Genomic DNA, 21,037 nt, shown 5'->3' on the forward strand with positions numbered 1-21,037 from the left:
TCAATTGCAGCAAAAGGCGAAGCCCTCGCCCCCAGGACCTCCACCGACCGGACCCACGGCCATCGTGAGGAAGGTAAATCGCAGCACCCGAACTAGCATGGGGTCACGTGACCAGCACATCAAGATGAAAGGGAGGATGGACAAATTAAAGGTAAAAATAAGAAGGTTGTAGTTCTTTTTTAAAAAATAAAATAATATTCTATTCTATTATTTATTTCAAAAATAAATAATTTTAATTAAGTTGATTTTATATTTTAAATACCAGTTATAATTATGCAGCAGTTTTGTAATTATTTTAAAATAATTTTAATTAAATTGATAAAAAAATATCTCAATGTAATAATATTCTATGTATAATCATTTTGATTAAAATGAAATAATTTAAATTTCATATTATAATATGTTATATATTATATAATAGTACTATATTAATATTAGAATAAAAAGTATTTTTAATACAAAATATATAATAGCACTCCTATTCACTTATTAAAAAAAAATAAAATTAATCCTTCATTTTTTTTTCAAAGTACCCTATCTCATATAATATTCTTTTTCCTGATGCATAAACATTTGAAATTCTTATCATTATTTAATTTATGAATAAATTACTCTAATTATTTTATCATTATTTCAGTCTTTTTTATTTTAAAATATTTTTATGATTTATATAATTTGATATTGAGGTGTTTTTGATTTTTTAATCTAAAATCTAATTTTTATATTTTTCAATAAGTATGAAATTTATTAGAGCATTAAATATGATACGATGGATTTCGCCTTCCAAGAAAAAGGTTTGACCAAGAAAAACCTACGAAAATTTTCTTAATTCATATTTATCATTATTAAATTGTTAATGATAAAATGCATATTATATTATTATTCTAAAACGTCTTAAAATAAAAAATCAAATTTTATAAAATATATTTTTAGGTTTTGTTAATAATAAGTAAATTTAAGAGGCCATGTTGGAAAATATTAACTGTCAAGGTGTATTTTGGAAATTGCACTGATGCTCGCGACCCCAAGTACCGAAGAATCAGAAGCCGTGGCATCACCCTCTTCCCCTTTCGCCTGCCGTGCCCTAGATGCGATTCCACCGTCTCCGCTCCTCCGCCTCCGCCATTGCCTCTTTGTCGCCGGTGGTTGGTCATCTAGATTCTTCGGCGTGCGGCTATCTTGCTCAAATGGTTGCTTCGTTGAACCGTGATGCCCCTGCGCTCACCCCACTGGTGTCGCAGCTTCTCCAATCGTGATCTCCGCTAAACTCCTCCTGGGTAAGTATCCGATCCCTGCTCTCTTTATCTCATGGCTGGAATCTTTTCCTCCAACGTTGTTCTCTCTTTGCTGTCTCTTGGACGACAAGGTAACCATCCCAATGCCCCTTTTCTTCCTTACCTCTTCTGTCTCTGTTCTTTTTTCTTTTGTTGACTCGACTTCTTGAGTGTGACTACAATTGGACAACTTTTACTGCTTTAAGCTTTATTCTTCTTCTGAATTAAGCATTGTTTGCTGCAAATGTTGCAATGCATCATGTAGAATGAAGGCGATTGTGTAATGATCTGACTTCATTCTTTTAACCGAAATTGATTGGACAATACATTTCTCTATTAGTAGGCTTTGTTTGAGATATCAAGTTTTGCTCTGGATAAAACATTTTCCATTTGCCGAGTTTTGTGCATCTAGATAAGCATTGGATAGTTTCTGTTCCCTGATAAATGTATAGATTAAAGATGAAAGGTAAGATTTTTTGTTGATAATAAATAAAACAATGGCAGATAGAAACATTTTCACTTTTTCAAGTTGTTTGATGAGTACTGTAAGGGAATCTATCTCTGAGTATAAAACTTAATGGTTAGTGGTGGTTTTAGGAAAATTTATTTGTTCATAACACTAGATTAATAAGTTTAGATAAACATTTAAGTCTAGGTGATAATCTTTATGGAAATTTAGAAATCTTTAGGTGTTCAACGTTACCTATCACCTTTTGCGGCTTCCAAAATTAGGATATAATGATTAACTTACTAATTTATTAATTGAACATATATAATTTGTTTTATATAATACTGTAACTTAAAAGGTGGTATTCCTTTTCTGTTTAGACTAGTACATTTTCCCACTAATGATATATTGTTTTATGCAATGTAAATTTAAATTATATAGTACATTCATTATTTTTTATAATTATTTTGCTATTAATGTCACTCCTGTGTTCTCCAATCAGAATTAACTGATCTGATGATGTTTTCCAAGAATAATTGATGTTTGCTTTGTTTGATCATACAGAAACGCAAATACGAGTAATCACTAGTGCCGTAGGGTTATTAAAACTTAAAAGTGATAAGTTGTAAGGTCGTTTGTTGCTCAAAACAAGTCACTCAAGTGAAGTACGACTGAATATTATAAATTATTTAAATATGGCACTGGATATGGTCATCTAAATAACATATGCCTATGATTACATTTGGGAATTAGCATAGTATTATTGTGCCAACTCAAAATGTCTTTGTATAGTTTGGTGATCTTTTATTTTCCTATAAATCAGATTCTTTTGAAGACCTTTTTTAGAAAATCAATTTAGTTAGAAGACCATTCCTAGAAAGTATTTTTTTTTTCTTTTCAAATTGGTGGAATCAGACCCATCCTGTTTTTCAAGAAAGTTGATTTTATCTTTCTTAAAATTAGACCACCTGGCACTTCTGCCCACTGCATCAGAAAAATTGAACAGATTGAGAAGGGGAGGAGAAATATAAGAATTTAAAGCTTAATGTTCATGTCATCCCATTGCTCTTCTGTGCAACTGCAGTGTCCTTCACTTGGCTTAACCCACTGAGAAATTGGTTTAACCTTCCATGTGTGGTCTGAAGGACTCAATATCCACAAAATATTTGTGCATGCCCACTGAACTAGTATTGATTTGTAGTGTCATCTTTGTAGTCAGGCAACTCTGATGTTTATCATTGTGTAAGCATTTTGGATCTAATTGGCTCAGAACTACAACTTACTGGATAAAATGCATGATTGAGAAATTATGATGATTGAATTTCTCTTATTCAACTACAACTACAATAACACAATCAAGGAAATGAAAAATTAAAAAAATTCATACTGTTTGTTAAGGAGCAATCTTGTCTAAGAGAGTTTGGGGAAATGGAATGAAAGCATTGGTTGGGTTAATGCATTGTTGGAAATGCAAAAGTTGCAGTCTAAGTTATCTTATACCATGTTAACGATTTACTCATATCTTAAGATTATGCAATCTGGAGTTTCTTTTCTTCCACTTGGTCAAATATAAAACATGAATGGTTATTAAGGCTACAATTTACTGTGAGGGATTCTGATTCTGCATAAAGGGTAGGAACAAGATGCCCCTTTCCAATGATTGCAGATGGGAGTCTGTGGAAAGGATTTGTGCCAATTTTACTTTCTGCCTATGTACAGGTCGAAATGAAGAAAAGAGCTTTCCAATGGGCAAGAACACAGTAATGCCTTTGCCTCTATGCCCCATATGGCATTCATCACCAGGGCATTGAGGCATCAGTCTGTGAGGTGACAAGTGTCGTAGCAAGGTTAATTGATTCTTTCATTCTTCTCATCTCTCTCCTCTCTTTTCTTTATCAGCACCAAGTAATCAACCTTAGGATTCCTCCCCTTGCTTTCACTTCTCTCCTTTCCCTCTCCCTTCTCTTGTTTGAAGTAATCACAGCCGAAGTGTTCATACTGATAGTTGTAAGCATTTGTAATAATTATGTTTATTTACTCTGACAGCTCTTACTTCTGTAATTATGTTACGTAACATTTTTAATAACTAGATTAGAAATACTGTGTTCTTCTAGCTATAGGAATTTGTTGTTATTTATCTTTGTCTGACAATTGCTGTCATGTTCTATATATAATCTAACAAAATTAATCTGGCGTATGCAGATTTATGATGTCGATAACCAATTTGCAAATACCTATTTGCATGACCAAAGACTATGAGATTTTTTATGCGAAATCTGCTTTCTGCCTTGAGCATTCTTTTTTTTTTTTACCTTCATAAACCAATGGTAATGCTATTTAAAGAGAGCATGGTGATATCTGGCCAGAGTTGAATAATCTTTTTTCTACAGGACTAGTTCTTTTTTGCCGTCATATTTCTCAATGTAAGCCTCACAATTTTTTTTCTCAATTGTGCTTTATATTTTATTTTGTTCAGTGATAATTTTGAAAATTGTATTATCTGTTTTCACCAAATGAGAACTCTCCTGTGTTCAGCTGGTAACAGAAGTTTTTGATATGTCTTGTCTCAGTTTCCCTTATGGATGAGGTGGGACATAGAGAAAATGCGAGACACAAAAATGACCAATATAAAGCTGTTCATGCACAGGTATCGTTTTGCGCCAATATTTGAGTTTTTAATTACTTTTTTTTTTTGCCCATTCTAATGGTTAACAACCTTAAAGATTAGGCAAATTACTTTTTCGGTTTTAAAATGTAATATTTCAACTGAACAAGCTGATAGGTAACAGTTAGTTCCTGAAAAAAAATATTTTCTCTATGTTAATGTTTATATATTTGAATATTTCAATCGTAAACCTTTTTGTGTTTTCTCTGAAAGTTGATTTTTATTAAAAATTTGCAAGTTCCAATTATAAACCAGAATGAAGGTATTTGTGTCTTGTTGGTAGTCTTTTACTGAAGTTACAAGTATGTTTTTTTTTCTGGTTCTGTTGCTTCAGTTTCATTGGAATTCCTAAATTTTGACTTATTCTGCTTAGCAACTAATATCTGTTTCTGGGTTCTGTTGCTTCAGTTTCCTTGGAATTTCTGAATCTTGACTTCTTGTGCTTTATCTACAAAAAAAACCTCAAATTGTGCTCATGCAAGATGAGTATATGAGCATTGTAACTCACATGAATACTTATATGGTTTCCTTGGTTTATAATTAAATAATTTGTATTTTTAAACACATTCATTTTCTCAATTTGGTATGCATCTAATTTTGGTTGGTGTTACAGTGGATGATGCCTCAACACCAGCTTAAGGAGAATCAAACCATAAAACTCTTAATGGCTGAGAGGGAGAAAGCGCTCCAAGAACGTGACATTGCCATTGCTGAGAAGAAGACTGCTTTGGTCGAACGAGACATGGCATACCTCCAGCGTGATACAGCAATTGCTGAGAGGAATGGTGTTATCATTGAACGGGACAATGCAATTGCCGCCCTAGAGTATGCCCGCGAGAGTTGCATGAACACTAACTGTGCAGCTAGCTGTTCTGTTCCTCGTGGTACAAAGCACATCTACAATAACCAGCGGCAACATCTTCAGCCTTTGCCCTCTCCAGCACACCAATCGCATGATGCTCCTTGCTGCCAAACTCAAGATTCACCTATTAATGATGCATTTCCCAGCTCTGGTGGTTCCGAGTCTGGAATGAAATTCAACAAGGTGAAAAGGTCAAGGAAGGATACCAAAACCCAAGACTCGTCAGCTAAAAAGATGACAAAGTCATCTCGAAAGAGTAAGAAGGGTGTGGGCGACGATTTGAACAAGCAGGTGACTATTGCAAGAACAGCTAGCGAATGGAAGGGTGAAATTGGCGTTGCAGAGGATCTAAACAAACAGGTTTCCTTGACAAAGTATAATGAGTGGAAGAGTCAAGACCTGAGTCTGAACCAGGTTTCCTTTGATGACTTGGCAATGCCTGTGCCTGTCTGTTCGTGCACCGGGAAGTATCAGCAGTGCTACAAGTGGGGGAATGGTGGATGGCAGTCTGCTTGCTGCACCATGACTCTTTCCATGTATCCATTGCCAATCATGCCTAACAAGCGCCATGCGCGAGTTGCAGGTCGTAAAATGAGCGGAAGTGCATTCAGAAAACTCCTCGGCAGACTTGCAGCAGAAGGGCACGATTTGTCCCAGCCGGTGGACTTGAAGGACCACTGGGCTAAGCACGGAACCAATCGCTACATCACCATCAGGTGAGAACCAACTGCTTCTTGAGTTTCCGAGCATTGTGAAATGCCCTACCGCGTTCGACCGCTGGTGAGTATTTTGTATGGAAATAGCCATCTACAAATGTAAGACAGACTTAGATCGATGTATATCATTATCCATGCATTAGCGAACACACTGACTCTGTCATCATGGTGTCTGGTGGTTGTAACATATTAGTTAATACACTTCTTCATTGTCCAATCCTGTTGCATTGTGCAATTAGAAATTTGACAGGATAAGCCAAAATTGGACCTCAACTCCGAGCTTGTTCTCGTCCCACCTTCTGCCAATGGTGGTTGGCCTGATGGCCGTGGAGCTTGAGAACGCAAGGCTTGGCGACCAAGAGAAAGCCTATGTGAATGCTCTATCTTGGTTAGTTCTCTTTCCCTGAGTCAAAGTTAGTTGTGTTATTTCCCTTACCTCTAGTGTTGTGGTCCAACTAAACCAAGTTAGGTGTGATGGTTACTTAACATGGTTCAATTCAATTGTGGTTGGCTCGATCCTATCCATTCTTCATAGTCATCTTTTAACTTACTTTGTTAGCCTTTGTCAAATACATTATGCACACGTAGTAGTTCCTTTCGATTAAAGAATAAATTATAGAAAGGGAAAAATAACTAAGGATGAATAATAATAAGCTCATGTATTATTTGTAATTATGCATCCTCGGTTGCTTCTTGAGGTCGATCAAGGAGATGAAGGGGTTGGTGCTTTTTTGATGAGAAGGTTCGGTGGTTGGCAATGGAGGGATGCTTGTCGTCGGTGAAGGAATGGTCACCCGATCATGCTTAGCATATCTACGATTTCCTTTTGGCATGGTGATCACAAACTCCCATTCCTATTTGGCATTGCTCTATTCCAACTAAATTGTCATCTCTACCATTTCCTATCAAACTTTCCTCCACTTGATGCTCTTAGTTTTTATTATTTCATTTGAAAGATATCTCATGATCTCCAAAATGTACAAATCATCTTATGACATAATATGAGTAATTCGATTTAATACCAAATACTAATTCAAATTTCTTAGCAACATGTATCATATTATCATATCTACAAATATAAAAGTCATTGTCCAAAGTTACATAACTCATATTGTTCTTCCCCAATCCTTATTTCTCACCTAGTAATAATAATAACAATAATAAATTAATTAAAGTCAAGTCAATCTTACAAGATTTACGCATGCTTTTCCGCCTTGCATTTCCTCATTTCCTGTAAATTTTTATAATATTATAATTTTATATATGATTATAAAATTTAAATTGTGATTTAATTAGAACAATTGAGTCTATACAATTGTAATATTCATCTATTGTTTTTTTTTTTAAAAAAATAATAGAAGCTTGAGATTTATGATAAAAGCCTTTAAAATTAATATATGCGAATTTATCCAAAGTATAGATAAAGCCATAATACCATTCCTCTTATATTAATTAATACAGAAAATACGTCTGTATAACATATATATATATATATATATATATATATATATCCACAAAATGGACTAATAATAATAACAGTACTAATAATGGTAATAATAATAATTAATTTTACAAAATACTACCCATAATGACGTAATTTACGGATAGGTCCACAGGCCCTCGCCGGCGACAGAGACCTCCGGCGAATCGTCGGAGTCATGCTGGCTCAGCCGCGGCGGGCTCATCAGCATCCCCTCCGCCATGCTCACCAGCAGCTGCGGCATTTCGTAGATTTCCTCTTCGTCAATGTATTTCCCTCCTTCCACCACCTCCGTCGCTGCCGCGGCCGCCGAGCTCTGTTCTGCGGCCACCTCGTGCTCTGCTCGCGGTCCCTGCTTCAGCGTCGCGGCCACGGCCGCCGAGGCCGCTGCGCGAATGTGCGTTGGGGAGGCCGACGCTGGAGCCGGCCGGTCGGCGATATCGTCGGGGAAGTTGAGCACGGCGTCGGCGCCGCGGAGGGCGCGCGCCGCCACGTCGTAGGCGACGGCCGCCATCTCCGCTGTCGGGTACGTGCCGAGCCAGATGCGGTTGGCCTTCCGCGGCTCGCGTATCTCCGACACCCACTTGCCGCTGCGGTTGCGCACGCCGCGGTAGCGCCGCTCTGGCGAGAGCAGCGGCGCATCGTGCCCCTGGTCACCGTGTCCCCCTGCAGAAGCAGGGGCGGATTTACCTAATGGCCCGAGGGGGCCACGGCCCCTCCAAAATTTTTAAATAATATTATTTTTATATTAATTTTTTAAAAATAGTTTAGTATATATATTATTTAGACCCTTAAAAAGTAATATGCATTATTGGTCTAATGGTATGTATAATTTATTTTTCAAACGCACCTCTCAAGTTCGAATCCTTAGAGGACTATTTTTTTTTCCATATTTCAATTAAATATATATTATTCATGAAAGTTAGGAAGGATTATTATTATAGAATATATTTAATAATTATTTTAATTTCGTCACTTGATATATGGCCTCCCTAAACTTAAAATCCTAGATCCGCCCCTGTGCAGAAGTGTGTTCCGCCATGCATGAGAGGGGAGGGCGAGAGCTCGAAGGGGAGGTTAATGCCGAGGAAGTGAAGCATTTCTTATAAGGGCGGTAAAAAATGAAAGATCTTAAGTAGCGGCGGCGGCGTCGGCGGCGTTGGTGGTGGCGGCGTAAGCGTGGGGTTTTCGCGTCGAAGGAGAGGTGGATTTGGGCGGCACGCGCTTTGCATGCTGGAGATTAGCTGTTGTCCCAAATACTTACTGCGGTATTTTTTTTAAAATTCGAACCGGACCGGACGGTTCACTCGGTTAGACCGCAAATTTAAGGCCAAATCGCTCTGTTTCACAATTCGAGCTCATCCGAGCTGGACCGGAGGCTCAATACATTATACCGGAATTAAATCAGAAATGTTAACGGTAATTGATTGAACTAATCACTTATCTCAGATACTTAAATTGCTCCCAAGTTTCTAAAAATTGATGGTTCGATTCTACCCTATATTATAAAGTTTTTTTTTTTTTTTTCCAAATGTACTGAATTATTTATTTTTCCTTAAAATTCACTCAATTCGTTTGAGTCGCTAGATGTGTCCAATTTGCTAGACAATCTAAGTCGTTAGGGGAGAAAATAAATTAATAATAATTAAATAATTAAAATATCATCATAAAAAACAAGAAAAGAAAAACAGCACGTTTATAAATTGATATTTTAAAATTATTTTAAATCAAATATTTAAATGAATCAAAATAACGACCATAAAGGACAGCGATCAAATTAAATAACATTAATAAGGCGCATAAAATCCAGCCGACATATCAAGTTGCATGCGAAGTTAGGGCAGAGTCAAAGATCTGCTTTATTCACTTTTCTTGACAAATTATCTATTATATTATAAATAAATATTATTATCAAAATAACATTCTCAATCTGTTTTAGATTTGTTTCTGACGATAGTATAATAATTATGATACCGTAATACCAACTGTGCTATAATTGCTAACGATCCTATAACTTATATAATATTTATATTGGAATAATTATAATTGTTATAATATACCTTGATGAGAGATGTTACTGTGTATCAATTATGATTTTATAATATTAAAAAAATAATCTCGTAATTATTATTGATGTTATCCGAAAATCGTGAAAAAGACTAGCCGGAAATGTGACTCCTGTGTTGACTGGATATAGACTTCGCTCAATTATGTAACACATGAAACGCCAGGGTTGGACCAGGGAAGGGTCCCGTCGTCGGCCCTCTGATACTCAAGTCAGTCATCGGAATAATAGAAGAAAGCGGGGCAACAGTAAGTGCAAGCGTGAATCATGAATAACGTGTATCTCCACCGGTGCATAGACCCCCCTTTATATGACGCCTCGGCGGGTGATGCGTACGGTCTTGGAGAGACATGATCTAATTACTACTTTTTATTATTAATGTGCTAACATTATCTTGCAAATTATTGGACTAATGCTTTTTGTAGAGTAATAAAAGCATAAAAGGCCTCGGGTGAAGTGTGCCCGAGGCGCCTTCCATAGTATGGAAGGCGTCTTCCATAAGATAAAATTCAGACTTTGCGCAGATAAAGAGCAGGTAGTTTGGGATCAGATTCCTTACATTGGAAGCGCCTTCAAGGCTATGAAAGGCGTCTTCTATGCTCAATAAAAGGATGTTTCGCCCAAGACTTTAATAATAACTTCTATATGAGCTTCTACACGTCCAATCGGCTTTCTGCCTGCTTCGGCTTGTTGCTATTCGCCTACTGTGACTCTACTACGTCCGATTGCCACAGAGAAGCCGCCCAAATACCGAGCTCGAGCTGACCGACTACAAATAAGTGTTTAGTAAAAAGTTGATTAATGTACTTATTTTTTGTAAATGGGAAGTGTAGCGTGTTACACTTCTCTTACTTTCTTTATATTCGATTACTCTTCCAGCGATTCCGGAAGAGAATTTAGTGGATTACCCGTTGATAGGTCCGCGGGACTTGTGTTTTGGGGTAGGAGTCGCCGAAGGCTTCAAACCAAGTAAATCGATCGTGTCTATTTCTATTTTTCATGTTTGATTTTTCGTTGCGTACTTTGTGTTCAAAATCGACAAAGTCAATTTCTAAAACCACGTGATTCACCCCCTCTCACGTGCGTCTTGATCTAACACAATCTCTCTCATTTTGATATTTCACAATATGTTTAAGTTAGGCTAACCCATATTAGTCCAACCTCCTTCTTCACCATGCTAAAACATGAATGAGGGTTTCCTAACTTAACCCTACATATTTTTCTTTTGACATACTTCAAAAATTTTCTCTCAAGATTCAATCCTCTTAACCTTAGGGATGGTAATGGGATGGGTTGAAATTCGGGCCCGTAATAAACCTGCCCTAGCAGGGCGGGTTTAGACCTGCCTAAATAAGTCTTAAGGCGGATTCGAGGTGGGTCACGAGTTTAATCGAACTCGCCTCGTATAATATTTTTTTATTTTTTATTAATTATTAATTGAATAAAAATTGATAACTAATTTTTAATTGAATCAAAATTGATAGATTTTAATTTGTGATAATATTTTTTGGTTACAAAATATTATTAATATAAATGTTGGAAAATTTTTTTATTTTGTATTTCAAAAAAAAAAATATGACGGGTTTAGTGGGTGTAACCCAGATTCGCCTCGTCGGGTTTGCGGGGCAAGGCGGGGTGGGTCCAAAGGGAGGCGGGGCGGGTCCCAAGTTTGGCCAACCCCACCCCAACCCAGATTCATTGCCTTCCCTACTTAACCTCGAAACATTGTAATGAAAGTTTCATAACTTTCATTGTATACAATGCTCTTCCTTGAGCATTCAACCAATATCATTCTAAAAATCTTCTTTTTTATTCAAATCATGCCTTTAAGGTATATCTCTCCCTCAAGACATGCTTTATCCTTAACCATTGCACCAACAATGGTTTTGAGTTCCTAAAACTTCAGAAAATCTCAAAATTTGAGTCATGAAGTTAAAAATTAAACTTTGAATCTAAACCTCTTCTTTAACTCTAAATTAGTCCTCTTTAACCATTCCTTTCTCATTTGCATCATGAAAATTTCTTTTAAATATTTATCAAAACATTTCATAGTATTAAAAATAGCTAAATTGACTAAACATAACTTAATAGGCCAAAATAAGATTATTTTAGCCAAACACAACACTACCAATTGATTGGCTTCAGCTACCAATAGATTCTAGTCAGTGTTAATCGATTGACAAGAGCTGCCAATCGATTATCGCATGTGCCAATCGATTAGACCTAGTGGCCAATCGATAATGTAGGATCGGTGCGCACGTGAAGGGTGATGAATCACGTGATTTTAAAAATAAACTTTTTCTTCTTTTAAAATGAGTACGCAGTGGGAAATTTAGAAATAATGACAGAATAAAAACACAAGAACTCGAGGCGTTACTTGGTTCGGAGTCTTCGGTGACTCCTACTCCAAGACACAAGCTCTTAACATATCTTCTAATATTTGGTTCACTCTTTCAGTTTGCCCATCGGCCTGAGGGTGGAAAGCTGTACTAAATAACAACTTCGTGCCGAGGGTCTTCTGAACGCACTCCCAAAAGTGTGAAACAAAACGACCATCTCTATTAGAAATAATGGTCTTAGGAATACCATGTAGTCGAATGATTTCCTTAACATATAACTGAGCTAGTTGTTCAGTTGAATAAGTCATTTTGATCGCCAAAAAGTGTGCGGACTTCATCAATCTGTCTACAATCACCCATATAGCGTCATATCCGTTTGTCGTCCTGGGAAGACCCGAAATGAAATCCATAGAGATTTCTTCCCATTTCCATTCTGGAATTTGGACAGGCTGTAGTAATCCGCCCGGTCTCTGGTGTTCAGCTTTTACCCTTTGGCAGGTCAGGCAAGTACTGACATACTGAGCCACTTCTCTTTTCATACCGGACCACCAAAATTTCTTTTTCAGGTCCTGGTACATCTTAGTGGAGCCCGGGTGTATTACATAGGGTGTTATATGATCTTCTTCCAGTATTTTCCTTCGCAACTCTGGGTCCTCTGGAATGCATAACCGATCCCTGAGGTATAATATCCCGTTGTCCGCGATACGGAACCCGTCATTCTTCCCTTCCAAAGTCTCTTGTTTGATTCTCTGGAGGTTTTGGTCACTGGTTTGCTTTTCCAGTATACTCTCAAATAACGTCGGTGTTATGGTGAGGGTAGAAAGTCGCCCGGACATAGTTTCGACCCAAGGATACAAAACACGTCTCGGTTCCTCGATGGATTCCCATATTGGTTCGTTTCCAGCATTAAGTAAAACTTTAGCATATTGATTGAAATTAGGTGGCTGACCTGAGACGATGGCAGAGGCGTTCGCCACGTCATCCTGAGCGAGAGAGTAGACTCTGGCATTGGTCATAGTGGGAGGGGCCTCCAATCTTCCTTGGCTGATTGAAGTCCCTTCTATGGCAGTATGCATCTGGTGAAGCTGTGCAGGGGTACTCCTATTCTGGCTGTTCTGCGGAGGTAGTGCCTGAGACTGAGTAGGACAATTTCTTGCCAAATGACCTTCCTTTCCGCAGTTGTAGCACTTTCTGGTGCTTAGGAGACATACTCCAGAATGCGTCTTTCCACATGTGGCACACTGAGGGTACTTGGTTTGCTTATTGGCCGGACCACCTTTTCTGTTGTTCCACTGTTTCCTCTTTCCACTTGAGTTTCCTTTCCAGTCGGTTCTGGTATTGTGCGATCTTTATCCTCCGGTCAGTGCTTAGTTCTTGCCCTTGTTCATTGCTTTCTGGTAGTGCTCGGTAATCAGGGCACTGCTGACTAGCTCCTCTGCAGTCTGCGGTCTATTAACTCCGCCGGCTACGTTCAGAGCTATCTCGGGTCGGAGCATCTTTAACATTAACCGGACCCTTTCTTTTTCAGTACGGATCAGTTCTGGGCACAGACGTGCTAGGCGGTTGAACTTCTTGACGGCTTCGTTAACTGACAGATCACCTTGCCGGAACTCAGTGAACTCGTCATAGTGCTTGTTGGTCACTTGCATATGGAAGAATTCTTCTAAGAACTCTGTCTCAAAATCTGTCCACTGCATCTGGTTTATTTGTCTTTTCGCCTTTACTCGGTCCCACCACATCCGGGCATCTCCGGTAAGGCAGAATGACGCGCATTTGACCTTCTCGTGTTCAGGCCAGTCCAGTAGTTCCATTATGTTCTCCACGGTCTTGAGCCAGGCTTGCGCATCCCATGGTTCGCAGTTTCCCGAGAAGGCTTCCGGCTTAAGCCTTTGCCACTGAATCAGATAGGCCTCTTGTCGGACCATCGGAGTAGGGGCTGCCGGGGGCACTGGCGCGGCTGTAGGTATAACCGGTAGTGTATTCTGATTTGCCGGTGGGGTAACTGGGTTGCCTTGCTGACCCATTAAGGTAGTGATCAGCTGCTGTTGTTCTGTGATCTGACGCTGGAGGTCTGTGACTACCTGTGTCAGGTCTGGTGGAGTCACTGTCCCCTCGGTTCGGCCATTGCGTGTCCTAACCATGTTTATCTAAATAATGACAAATAGACTAGTGTAAGTGGTTATCATTTTTAGCCAATCTAACGTACTATTTTGTTTCTATCTATTTGTTCTGGTATTATTCCTAACCTACTAATATGTAATCCTAATCTAAATTATAACTAAAAGCATAGAATAAAGCATCAAACATAAGCAAGCAAAACATGAAACTAAAGCATAAGCAACATAAGGAAAAATAAAGAATAGAGTGACAAACAATATAACATAAGGAAATAAAGCATAAGCAATATAGCAAAGAAAATAAAGCATAGGCAATATAACAAGGAAGAAAAATAAAGCATAAGTCATATAACATGAAACTAAGCATAAGCATATAACAAGAAAATTAAGCATAAACATTCTTACTTGGAGCGGCAGGTCGAAGGCTTGATGTGTGTGTAGTGAGCTGGCAAAAACTTGGCTCTGATACCAACCTGTAACGCCCGCCCTCCCTGCTAACCCTAAGGGACGGGGCTACGATACTCTATGTACAAATTTTTCTTTTTAAAACAGCGGAAGATTTAAAATAATTTTCTTTGTTTAATAACAACTTTTCTTTTGTTTTCCTTTTCATCAAATCCGAACTACACTATCATGGCCTCAATAACATGATATCAAAATTAGTAGAAACATAACATCAAGTCACACATACGGTACTACAATTCATGATACTAAAGCATAGTTCTTTAAAAGTTTTTAAAGCAAGTTCTTATTTGGTTGCCTAGCCACTGCCACACACATCTCCTTGCCTCTCCTGCTGCTCCTCTAGCTCATCCAGCTTTTTCCTTTATCTGTGGTACAAGGACAGTAAGCTGTGAGCACTCATGGCTCAGTAAGTTCCTTTCCTACTCACTAAAACCGAAAATCATAGTATAATCAAAGAATGTCTCAACATGGCATCATTTCAACTAGTCATGACATAATGTAACATACTCTTTTAAGCATATCATGTAACATGAAGAAATCATAACTAGTCATGGCATATCATAGCGTAAAGCATAGCATGAAGCATAACATAATCGTATCTAATCATGGCATATCGTCATAAGGAGTCATGACATATCCTACACATGGACATATCATGGAACATAACATAATCATATCTAACCATGACATATCATAAATCATCATAAGGTATATGCAATATGATTTTGAAAAACATGTATCCGAAAAACATGTGTATGTCTCATGATCTTTAAAACTATTTCTTGTTACATATATACTTGAACATAATCTCAACTTAAAGGGGATCCCGACCATGTACCACTTACATATTGCGCGCAACCTATGTAGGTCCAAGGTAGCAAGTCTTAAACCCTACAAGGCAACATACTAGGCCCGAATCTTACTCCATCGACCTAGGGGCACTTAGGAGCCCATCCCTAATGAGGCACAAGTCTTATTCCATCGACCCCGGGCGCTTATGGAGCACACCCTTGGTACAAGCCATATAAAGTAAAGTACATGTCATACTTATACATATCATACATCATAAAAGCATGCATCACTTAGGCACACATCATATCATAAAAGTATGTATCACTTAGGCATACATCATATCATAAAGGTATGCATCACTTAGGCATACATCATGTCATAAAGGTATGCATCACTTAGGCATACATCATACCATAAAAGTATGCATCACTTAGGCATACATCATATCATAACAATATGCATCACTTAGGCATAGATCATAAAAACATGCATATCTTAAGCATAAAGCATATCATCAAGCATGCATAATTTAACCACATAGCATATCATGAAAGCATGCATATTTTAAGCACTAAACATAGCATCAAAGCATGCATATTTTGAACTCATAACATATCGTAGAAATTCTCATCTTGTATAGCTCACAAGCATACATGTCTAAGCATAAAAGTGTATCATGTGCTCATCCAATCATAAGGAACAATGTAACATGATTAATTTGGGTACTAAGCTTCCTAGTCCTTTGGGTTCTTATCTTGGCCGAAACCCTCTTAGGTGCCAATTCAGGTTTTAAACAACATCCAAGCATGTAGAACCTAATTCATCCACATATCATTTTCATAGGAAGTATTATAACAAGATTTACTTGGACTCTAAGTTCTCCAAGTCCTTAAACCTCATTTGGCCGAACCTTAACAAGTGTGAAACAAGGTTCTAAATGACATAAAGCATGGAAACCTTAACCATATTTATAGCATTTGTTTTAAGGAATATGGTAAGCACAATTGAGTTAGTTCCTAAATCCTTTAAGCCCTTAAAATTATGTCATGGCCGAAACTTACAAGTACTCATTTAGGTTTTCAAGCAAGCATACAAGCATGTGAACTTACTCTAACATCATGTATAAATTTATAAATGGCATTATACAAGTGGTCATGGCCGAAACTTCCCTTAGCATCAATTTAGGTCACTAACAACATATAGCATTTGAATTTTTAGCTTTCTACATTTCATATTTCATGGAGAGTGACATGAGCATGTTCAATGTAAGTTCTAGGGTTTCTAAGGCATGTATCCCTTCATGGCCGAGACTTTAAGGTGTCCATTTGAATCATAGTTAAATATATAAGCATGTGAACACAATCAACATGTTATCTCAATTTCATAAGAAGCATCTTTAACACATGAGGTCTAAATTTTAAGGTTTCTAGGTCTTTAAACCCTACATGGCCGAACCTCATCAAGCATGGAATTTGTTCAAATGGCATAAAAGCATAGAAAGTCATAACACATTTCATAACATGTATAAAAGTCAAGCACTATAAGCATACATTTAAATTGTGTCTTAGGTTTCCTAGGTTTTTCCTTTCTTTATCTCATAGCATATGTTTGGCCGAAACCTTCCAAGTCTTTAAACTAGGTTTTAGGTGGCCTAAAGTATGGAAAACCTAAACAAGTTTTATGGCAAAAATATCAAAGAAACTATACATATAAGTTTGGTTCACAAACAAGCTAGGACCCTTGTGGTCATAATTATCATATATCATGCAACCAATTTTCCTATACTCTAATTAAGCATGGGAGCATCAAACAACTTTCATATCTTATTGTCATGGAGGTTTTGAGCATGTTAAAAAAGTCTATTTAAGCTATTCTAAACCATCCACCTTACCATGGCCGAAACATTAAAAGTGATGTTCATGAGTTTCTATCAACATACAAGCATGCAACTCTTTAAGAAACTCTATATTCTATCATATAAACATGGTGAGTTTAAATTCAAAGTCTTCCTAACCCTAAACCCTTCCTTGGCCAAAACTTGTGAGTGGGGTACTTTTGGTTCCAAGTAACCTTCAAGTATGAAAACAATAATGGATCCTTAACCATTTATTTAGAGGGTTTTGTGCAAGTTAGGTAAACAAATAAATTCCCTAGCCCTTATAAAACCTTTTTGGCGGAAACTCTAGGGTTAGGTACATCTCTAATCCAGCATCACATATATATAAAAATATGAGAGAAAACCTTCTTACAAAGCATAGAAAAATTATCATGAATCAAGGCTTATATTAAACATTCCTAGGATCAACAAGTCCTTTCTTTGGCCGAATTTTCACAACTTTGTTTCTAGGTTTTAAAATCCTCATAAAATCCAAAAACACATTAAAACCACTTGTACCACAGGTGAGAGGATACTTACTTCCTTTTCGCTTGTGGTTCTAAAGTGTGGTGATGGAAGAAAGGGTCTCTTCTTCTTGTTCTCCTCCTTTGATTTCCCTTAGTAGCCTTCCTTGTATCCTAGGAGGAACCTTGTTTTGGGGGCCGAAAATGGAGGAGAGGGGGCTGAGGCTCTCGGTGGTGGAGAGGAGAGAATGAGAGAAATGAGAGAAAAATAAAATCTTCTTTTTACATGCTCCCTTTTATGTTAAGGGGGAAGAGGTAGCAAAATTGGTTTTTGCTTTCCTTCTCCCTTAGCCCTTTTTTTTATTTTATTTAATTTTATTTATTTATTTGTTCTCATCATTCATGATGAAACAAGGGGGAATGAATCCCCTTAATTGTCCTCTTTAAGTCACAGCAAAGGGAGAGGAAGAGGGAGAGAAAAGAAGGAAGGCAAGTTGTCTTTCTCTTGCTCTTTTCTTGCTTTCTTTTGGCTAGCTTTTACTCTCATCCTTATCATGAGTTTCCCTCCTTTGCTATCAATATATAATTCCTATCCCAACTGGTTATTACCCATTAATCCTATCATTTACATCATGAGAGGTTCAAGGTTCAATCCTTGACCACTCCCTATTTTTATTTCTTTTTGGTTCAACATTCTACTAATATTTTTCTAAGGCAAATTCATCATTCTCATATTTATCTTAAAAGCTTAGTGGGTGTTACACTAAGTGTATTATCGGACAGTAAATAAGAGACAATCAAGATATAGCATATGAAAAGCATATAAATAGCCAATAAGAACTGAAACATAAAGAGAAGCAAGTAATAGAAAAACGAGTAGCATAAATATATGAAAACAGCTAATATCCAGGTCAGACACATGTATCTATCAAACAGTATCCGAAACATAGGCAATCAAAATGACCAACATAAAACAAGGTGTATCAATCAACATCCTCAATATGAGGAGCATCATCATCATCAGCTGGAGGAATGAGTCCCTGAGGCGGCATGCTGCTGCTCGAGGGTGGATAGCACGAGTAATACTGCGGAGGTGGGTAGCTGGCCATCCATCCCAGAAGCACCTGCTGCGTCGCCAAATGCTGACTGCGTAGATCATCGTAACGCTGGTCAATCCGAACGCACAACCCATGGAGCTCAGCAGCCAGCAACTCATCGTGCTGATCGATGCGTCTCTCTAGCTCAGTGATCTGTCAGCGCAGATCAGGATCTGCCTCTCCATACTCAGCAGTAGCAGGAGGAGGAACAGCAACAGGAGCAGCATCAACCTGTCGTGGAGGTGCCCGTGGCAACTCACCCAGTGCTCTCCCGTCCTTCCAACGAACCGTCCCATACTGTCCTATGATGCCAGACTTAGAAAATACACGTTTTCCAAGTCTGCAGTCCTGCCTCACCATCTTGACTATCCTTCCCTTAGAGACATTAATCTGTAGGATCTCGAGCCAATCCGTAATTATATGCCCATAAGGCATATAAACGGTGAAGCTGTTAGGCTCATTGTAGGAGATGAGAGACGAATAAATGCTCGACATGATGTCAAAATCAAGACGCCGACGCAATCCATAAAGCATCAGGCAATGATATGGTCGGATCTCTGACAAGGGTTTAGATGTGATTGGCAGAAGACAATTTGTGACAATCTTAAAGAGAATGTAATCTGAGGCAGATAGTCTTAGGGCTGCAAAGGTAGGAAAATCAACATCTAACTCATCTTGTCCACCCGGTCTAGGATGTCCAAAGAAATACTCATAAATGGAGTCAGATGGGACATCAAAGGGAGAAGGTAAGGGATCTGGTAAATCAGGATATATGGAAAATACATTTCCTGAACACCTCCGGCAAGCTAGATAATCAAAGAAGGACGAGAAAGAGAAAATCAATAGTTTGCTTAGCAACTCTAGTTCTATAATTAACATCATTAGTTTGATGAAGATTATTATAAAACTCAGATACTAAGTCGTAATTGATGTCCCGTTCTAAATAAACTAGAGAATCAAGTTTGTAATAGGCAAGTATTTCCGACACAGATGGACAAAATTTATCCATGAATTTTTGATCCACAGACCTACAAGGAAGCAGTTTGAAGGTTCTTTGTTGAAAGGCTTGTTCAAAGTGATGGTTTGGAAATCTTCCAGAAACGGATGGTTGAGGTCGGGAGGGAGCCTTAGATTTAGATTTCTCAGTTGACGACTTAGAGGTTCCCTCACTAACTTGTTTCTTCCTAAAGGTTAAAAATGTGACACGAACGGGGCAAATAGGTGAGCACGGAAGCCACCAACAACCGAGAACCAAGTCAAATTACAAGGATACGGTGAGAAATGAAAATGAAGTGCCAAAATGAGTAGAGCTCGGGGAGAATGGAGTTACCTTGGTGCCATTTATGTATCTTTCGGATAACGGAGAGAAGAGTTGAGGTGAAGGAGGGTGTCGGCTAGGGCTTCGGTGTGCAATGGGAAGAGAAAGGATCGAGAAGAGTTAAGAAGGATATGATCCAGGTGTTGATATGATCGGATGGCTGTCCGATCAGGAGAGATCCTGACCGATCAGGGAACCTCCTGATCGGTCAGGGAATACCCTGATCGGTCGGCGAACCGATCAGGAAGCCTCTTGATCGGTCCCTGGACCGATCAGAACGCCTTCTTGCGTACCAGAATGACCTGATTGGTCCCTGGACTGATCAGTAAGCAAACAGAGAGTTCTGGATCGGTCGATAGACCGATCCAGTCTCTCCTGATCGGACTATAGACCGATCAGTGTCTGACAAATTGACGATGCTCCAGGAATTTCAGTAACTGAAATTCGTAGAAGTTTTCTATCGAGAATTCTGAAGATTCAAAAATCAAGAAGTTCAGAAACTTCCAAATTCAGAACCTAGAACCTGAAGAATCTATAAACATAACTATTTCCGAAAGATGAGCTCTTATGGTCTGAAATTGTTCAGAACCAGAAGGTTCCAAACATAAAAAACAAACCAACTCCAAACGCATAGAGTTCAGACGTTTTGAACCTTAAGGTTTCAAAACCAGAAAAACTTCTGAAACTATGATTTATAGTGAACTAAGGTACATCCTTGCTATGATCAGTTTCGAGTTTGTTAAAATATATCCAAATTGCTATCATTACTTCAACAACTTGTCCTATTTTCAATCAAAATCATGAAAGGTATCGATCAAAGGTATCAATCAACACATCATTCAAAGTCAGTTAATTTCTAGGTAAAGGTCCAACCAAGTTTCCTTGGTTGGAATATATGAGTAAGATTTAGGAACCAAATACACATGAATTATGTAATGGTCTTCCCCATACTCGATTTATGTCTCTTCAACCTAATTATTCAAGGGATGCATGATACATTTTGAATAATTTGGCTGATCCTAGCATCTCACCCCATTTTTAGCAAACAAAAATAATTTG

At 38.1% G+C, this 21,037-nt stretch overlaps 2 protein-coding genes across 3 annotated transcripts; one reads left to right on the forward strand and one right to left on the reverse strand.

The window, feature by feature from the left end:
- Nucleotides 1-1,022: 1,022 nt before the first annotated feature.
- On the forward strand, nucleotides 1,023-6,182 carry LOC121980712 (barley B recombinant-like protein D). Of its 2 annotated transcripts, XM_042532876.1 has the most exons (4): nucleotides 1,023-1,277; nucleotides 3,925-4,145; nucleotides 4,293-4,369; nucleotides 5,001-6,182. In XM_042532876.1, the coding sequence occupies exons 3-4, from the start codon at nucleotides 4,301-4,303 to the stop codon at nucleotides 5,967-5,969; spliced, it is 1,038 nt and encodes a 345-aa protein (XP_042388810.1). In that variant the 5' UTR covers nucleotides 1,023-1,277; nucleotides 3,925-4,145; nucleotides 4,293-4,300; the 3' UTR covers nucleotides 5,970-6,182. The 2 variants fall into 2 exon arrangements, with proteins under 2 accessions (XP_042388810.1, XP_042388809.1); XM_042532875.1 differs by lacking the exon at nucleotides 3,925-4,145.
- Nucleotides 6,183-7,382: 1,200 nt separating this feature from the next.
- On the reverse strand, nucleotides 7,383-19,155 carry LOC121979691 (ethylene-responsive transcription factor ERF027-like). Its single transcript, XM_042531680.1, has 2 exons — nucleotides 19,013-19,155; nucleotides 7,383-8,161 (listed from the first exon to the last, which is right to left on the reverse strand). Exons 1-2 carry the CDS (start codon nucleotides 19,153-19,155, stop codon nucleotides 7,564-7,566), a joined length of 741 nt encoding a protein of 246 aa, XP_042387614.1. The 3' UTR covers nucleotides 7,383-7,563.
- Nucleotides 19,156-21,037: the final 1,882 nt, after the last annotated feature.

This window comes from Zingiber officinale, chromosome 5A, assembly GCF_018446385.1.
Source record: "Zingiber officinale cultivar Zhangliang chromosome 5A, Zo_v1.1, whole genome shotgun sequence".
In the NCBI taxonomy this organism is placed as follows: Eukaryota; Viridiplantae; Streptophyta; class Magnoliopsida; order Zingiberales; family Zingiberaceae; genus Zingiber; species Zingiber officinale.

Excerpts from the sequence above, each read along its gene's own strand:
- LOC121980712 (XM_042532876.1), top strand. The coding sequence starts at position 4,301 with ATGGATGAGGTGGGACATAGAGAAAATGCGAGACACAAAAATGACCAA. Across the intron at positions 4,370-5,000 it reads ATAAAGCTGTTCATGCACAG|TGGATGATGCCTCAACACCA; the intron begins GTATCGTTTTGC and ends TTGGTGTTACAG.
- LOC121979691 (XM_042531680.1), bottom strand. The coding sequence starts at position 19,155 with ATGTCGAGCATTTATTCGTCTCTCATCTCCTACAATGAGCCTAACAGC. Across the intron at positions 8,162-19,012 it reads AGGATAGTCAAGATGGTGAG|GGGCCGTGGCCCCCTCGGGC; the intron begins GCAGGACTGCAG and ends AAAATTTTGGAG.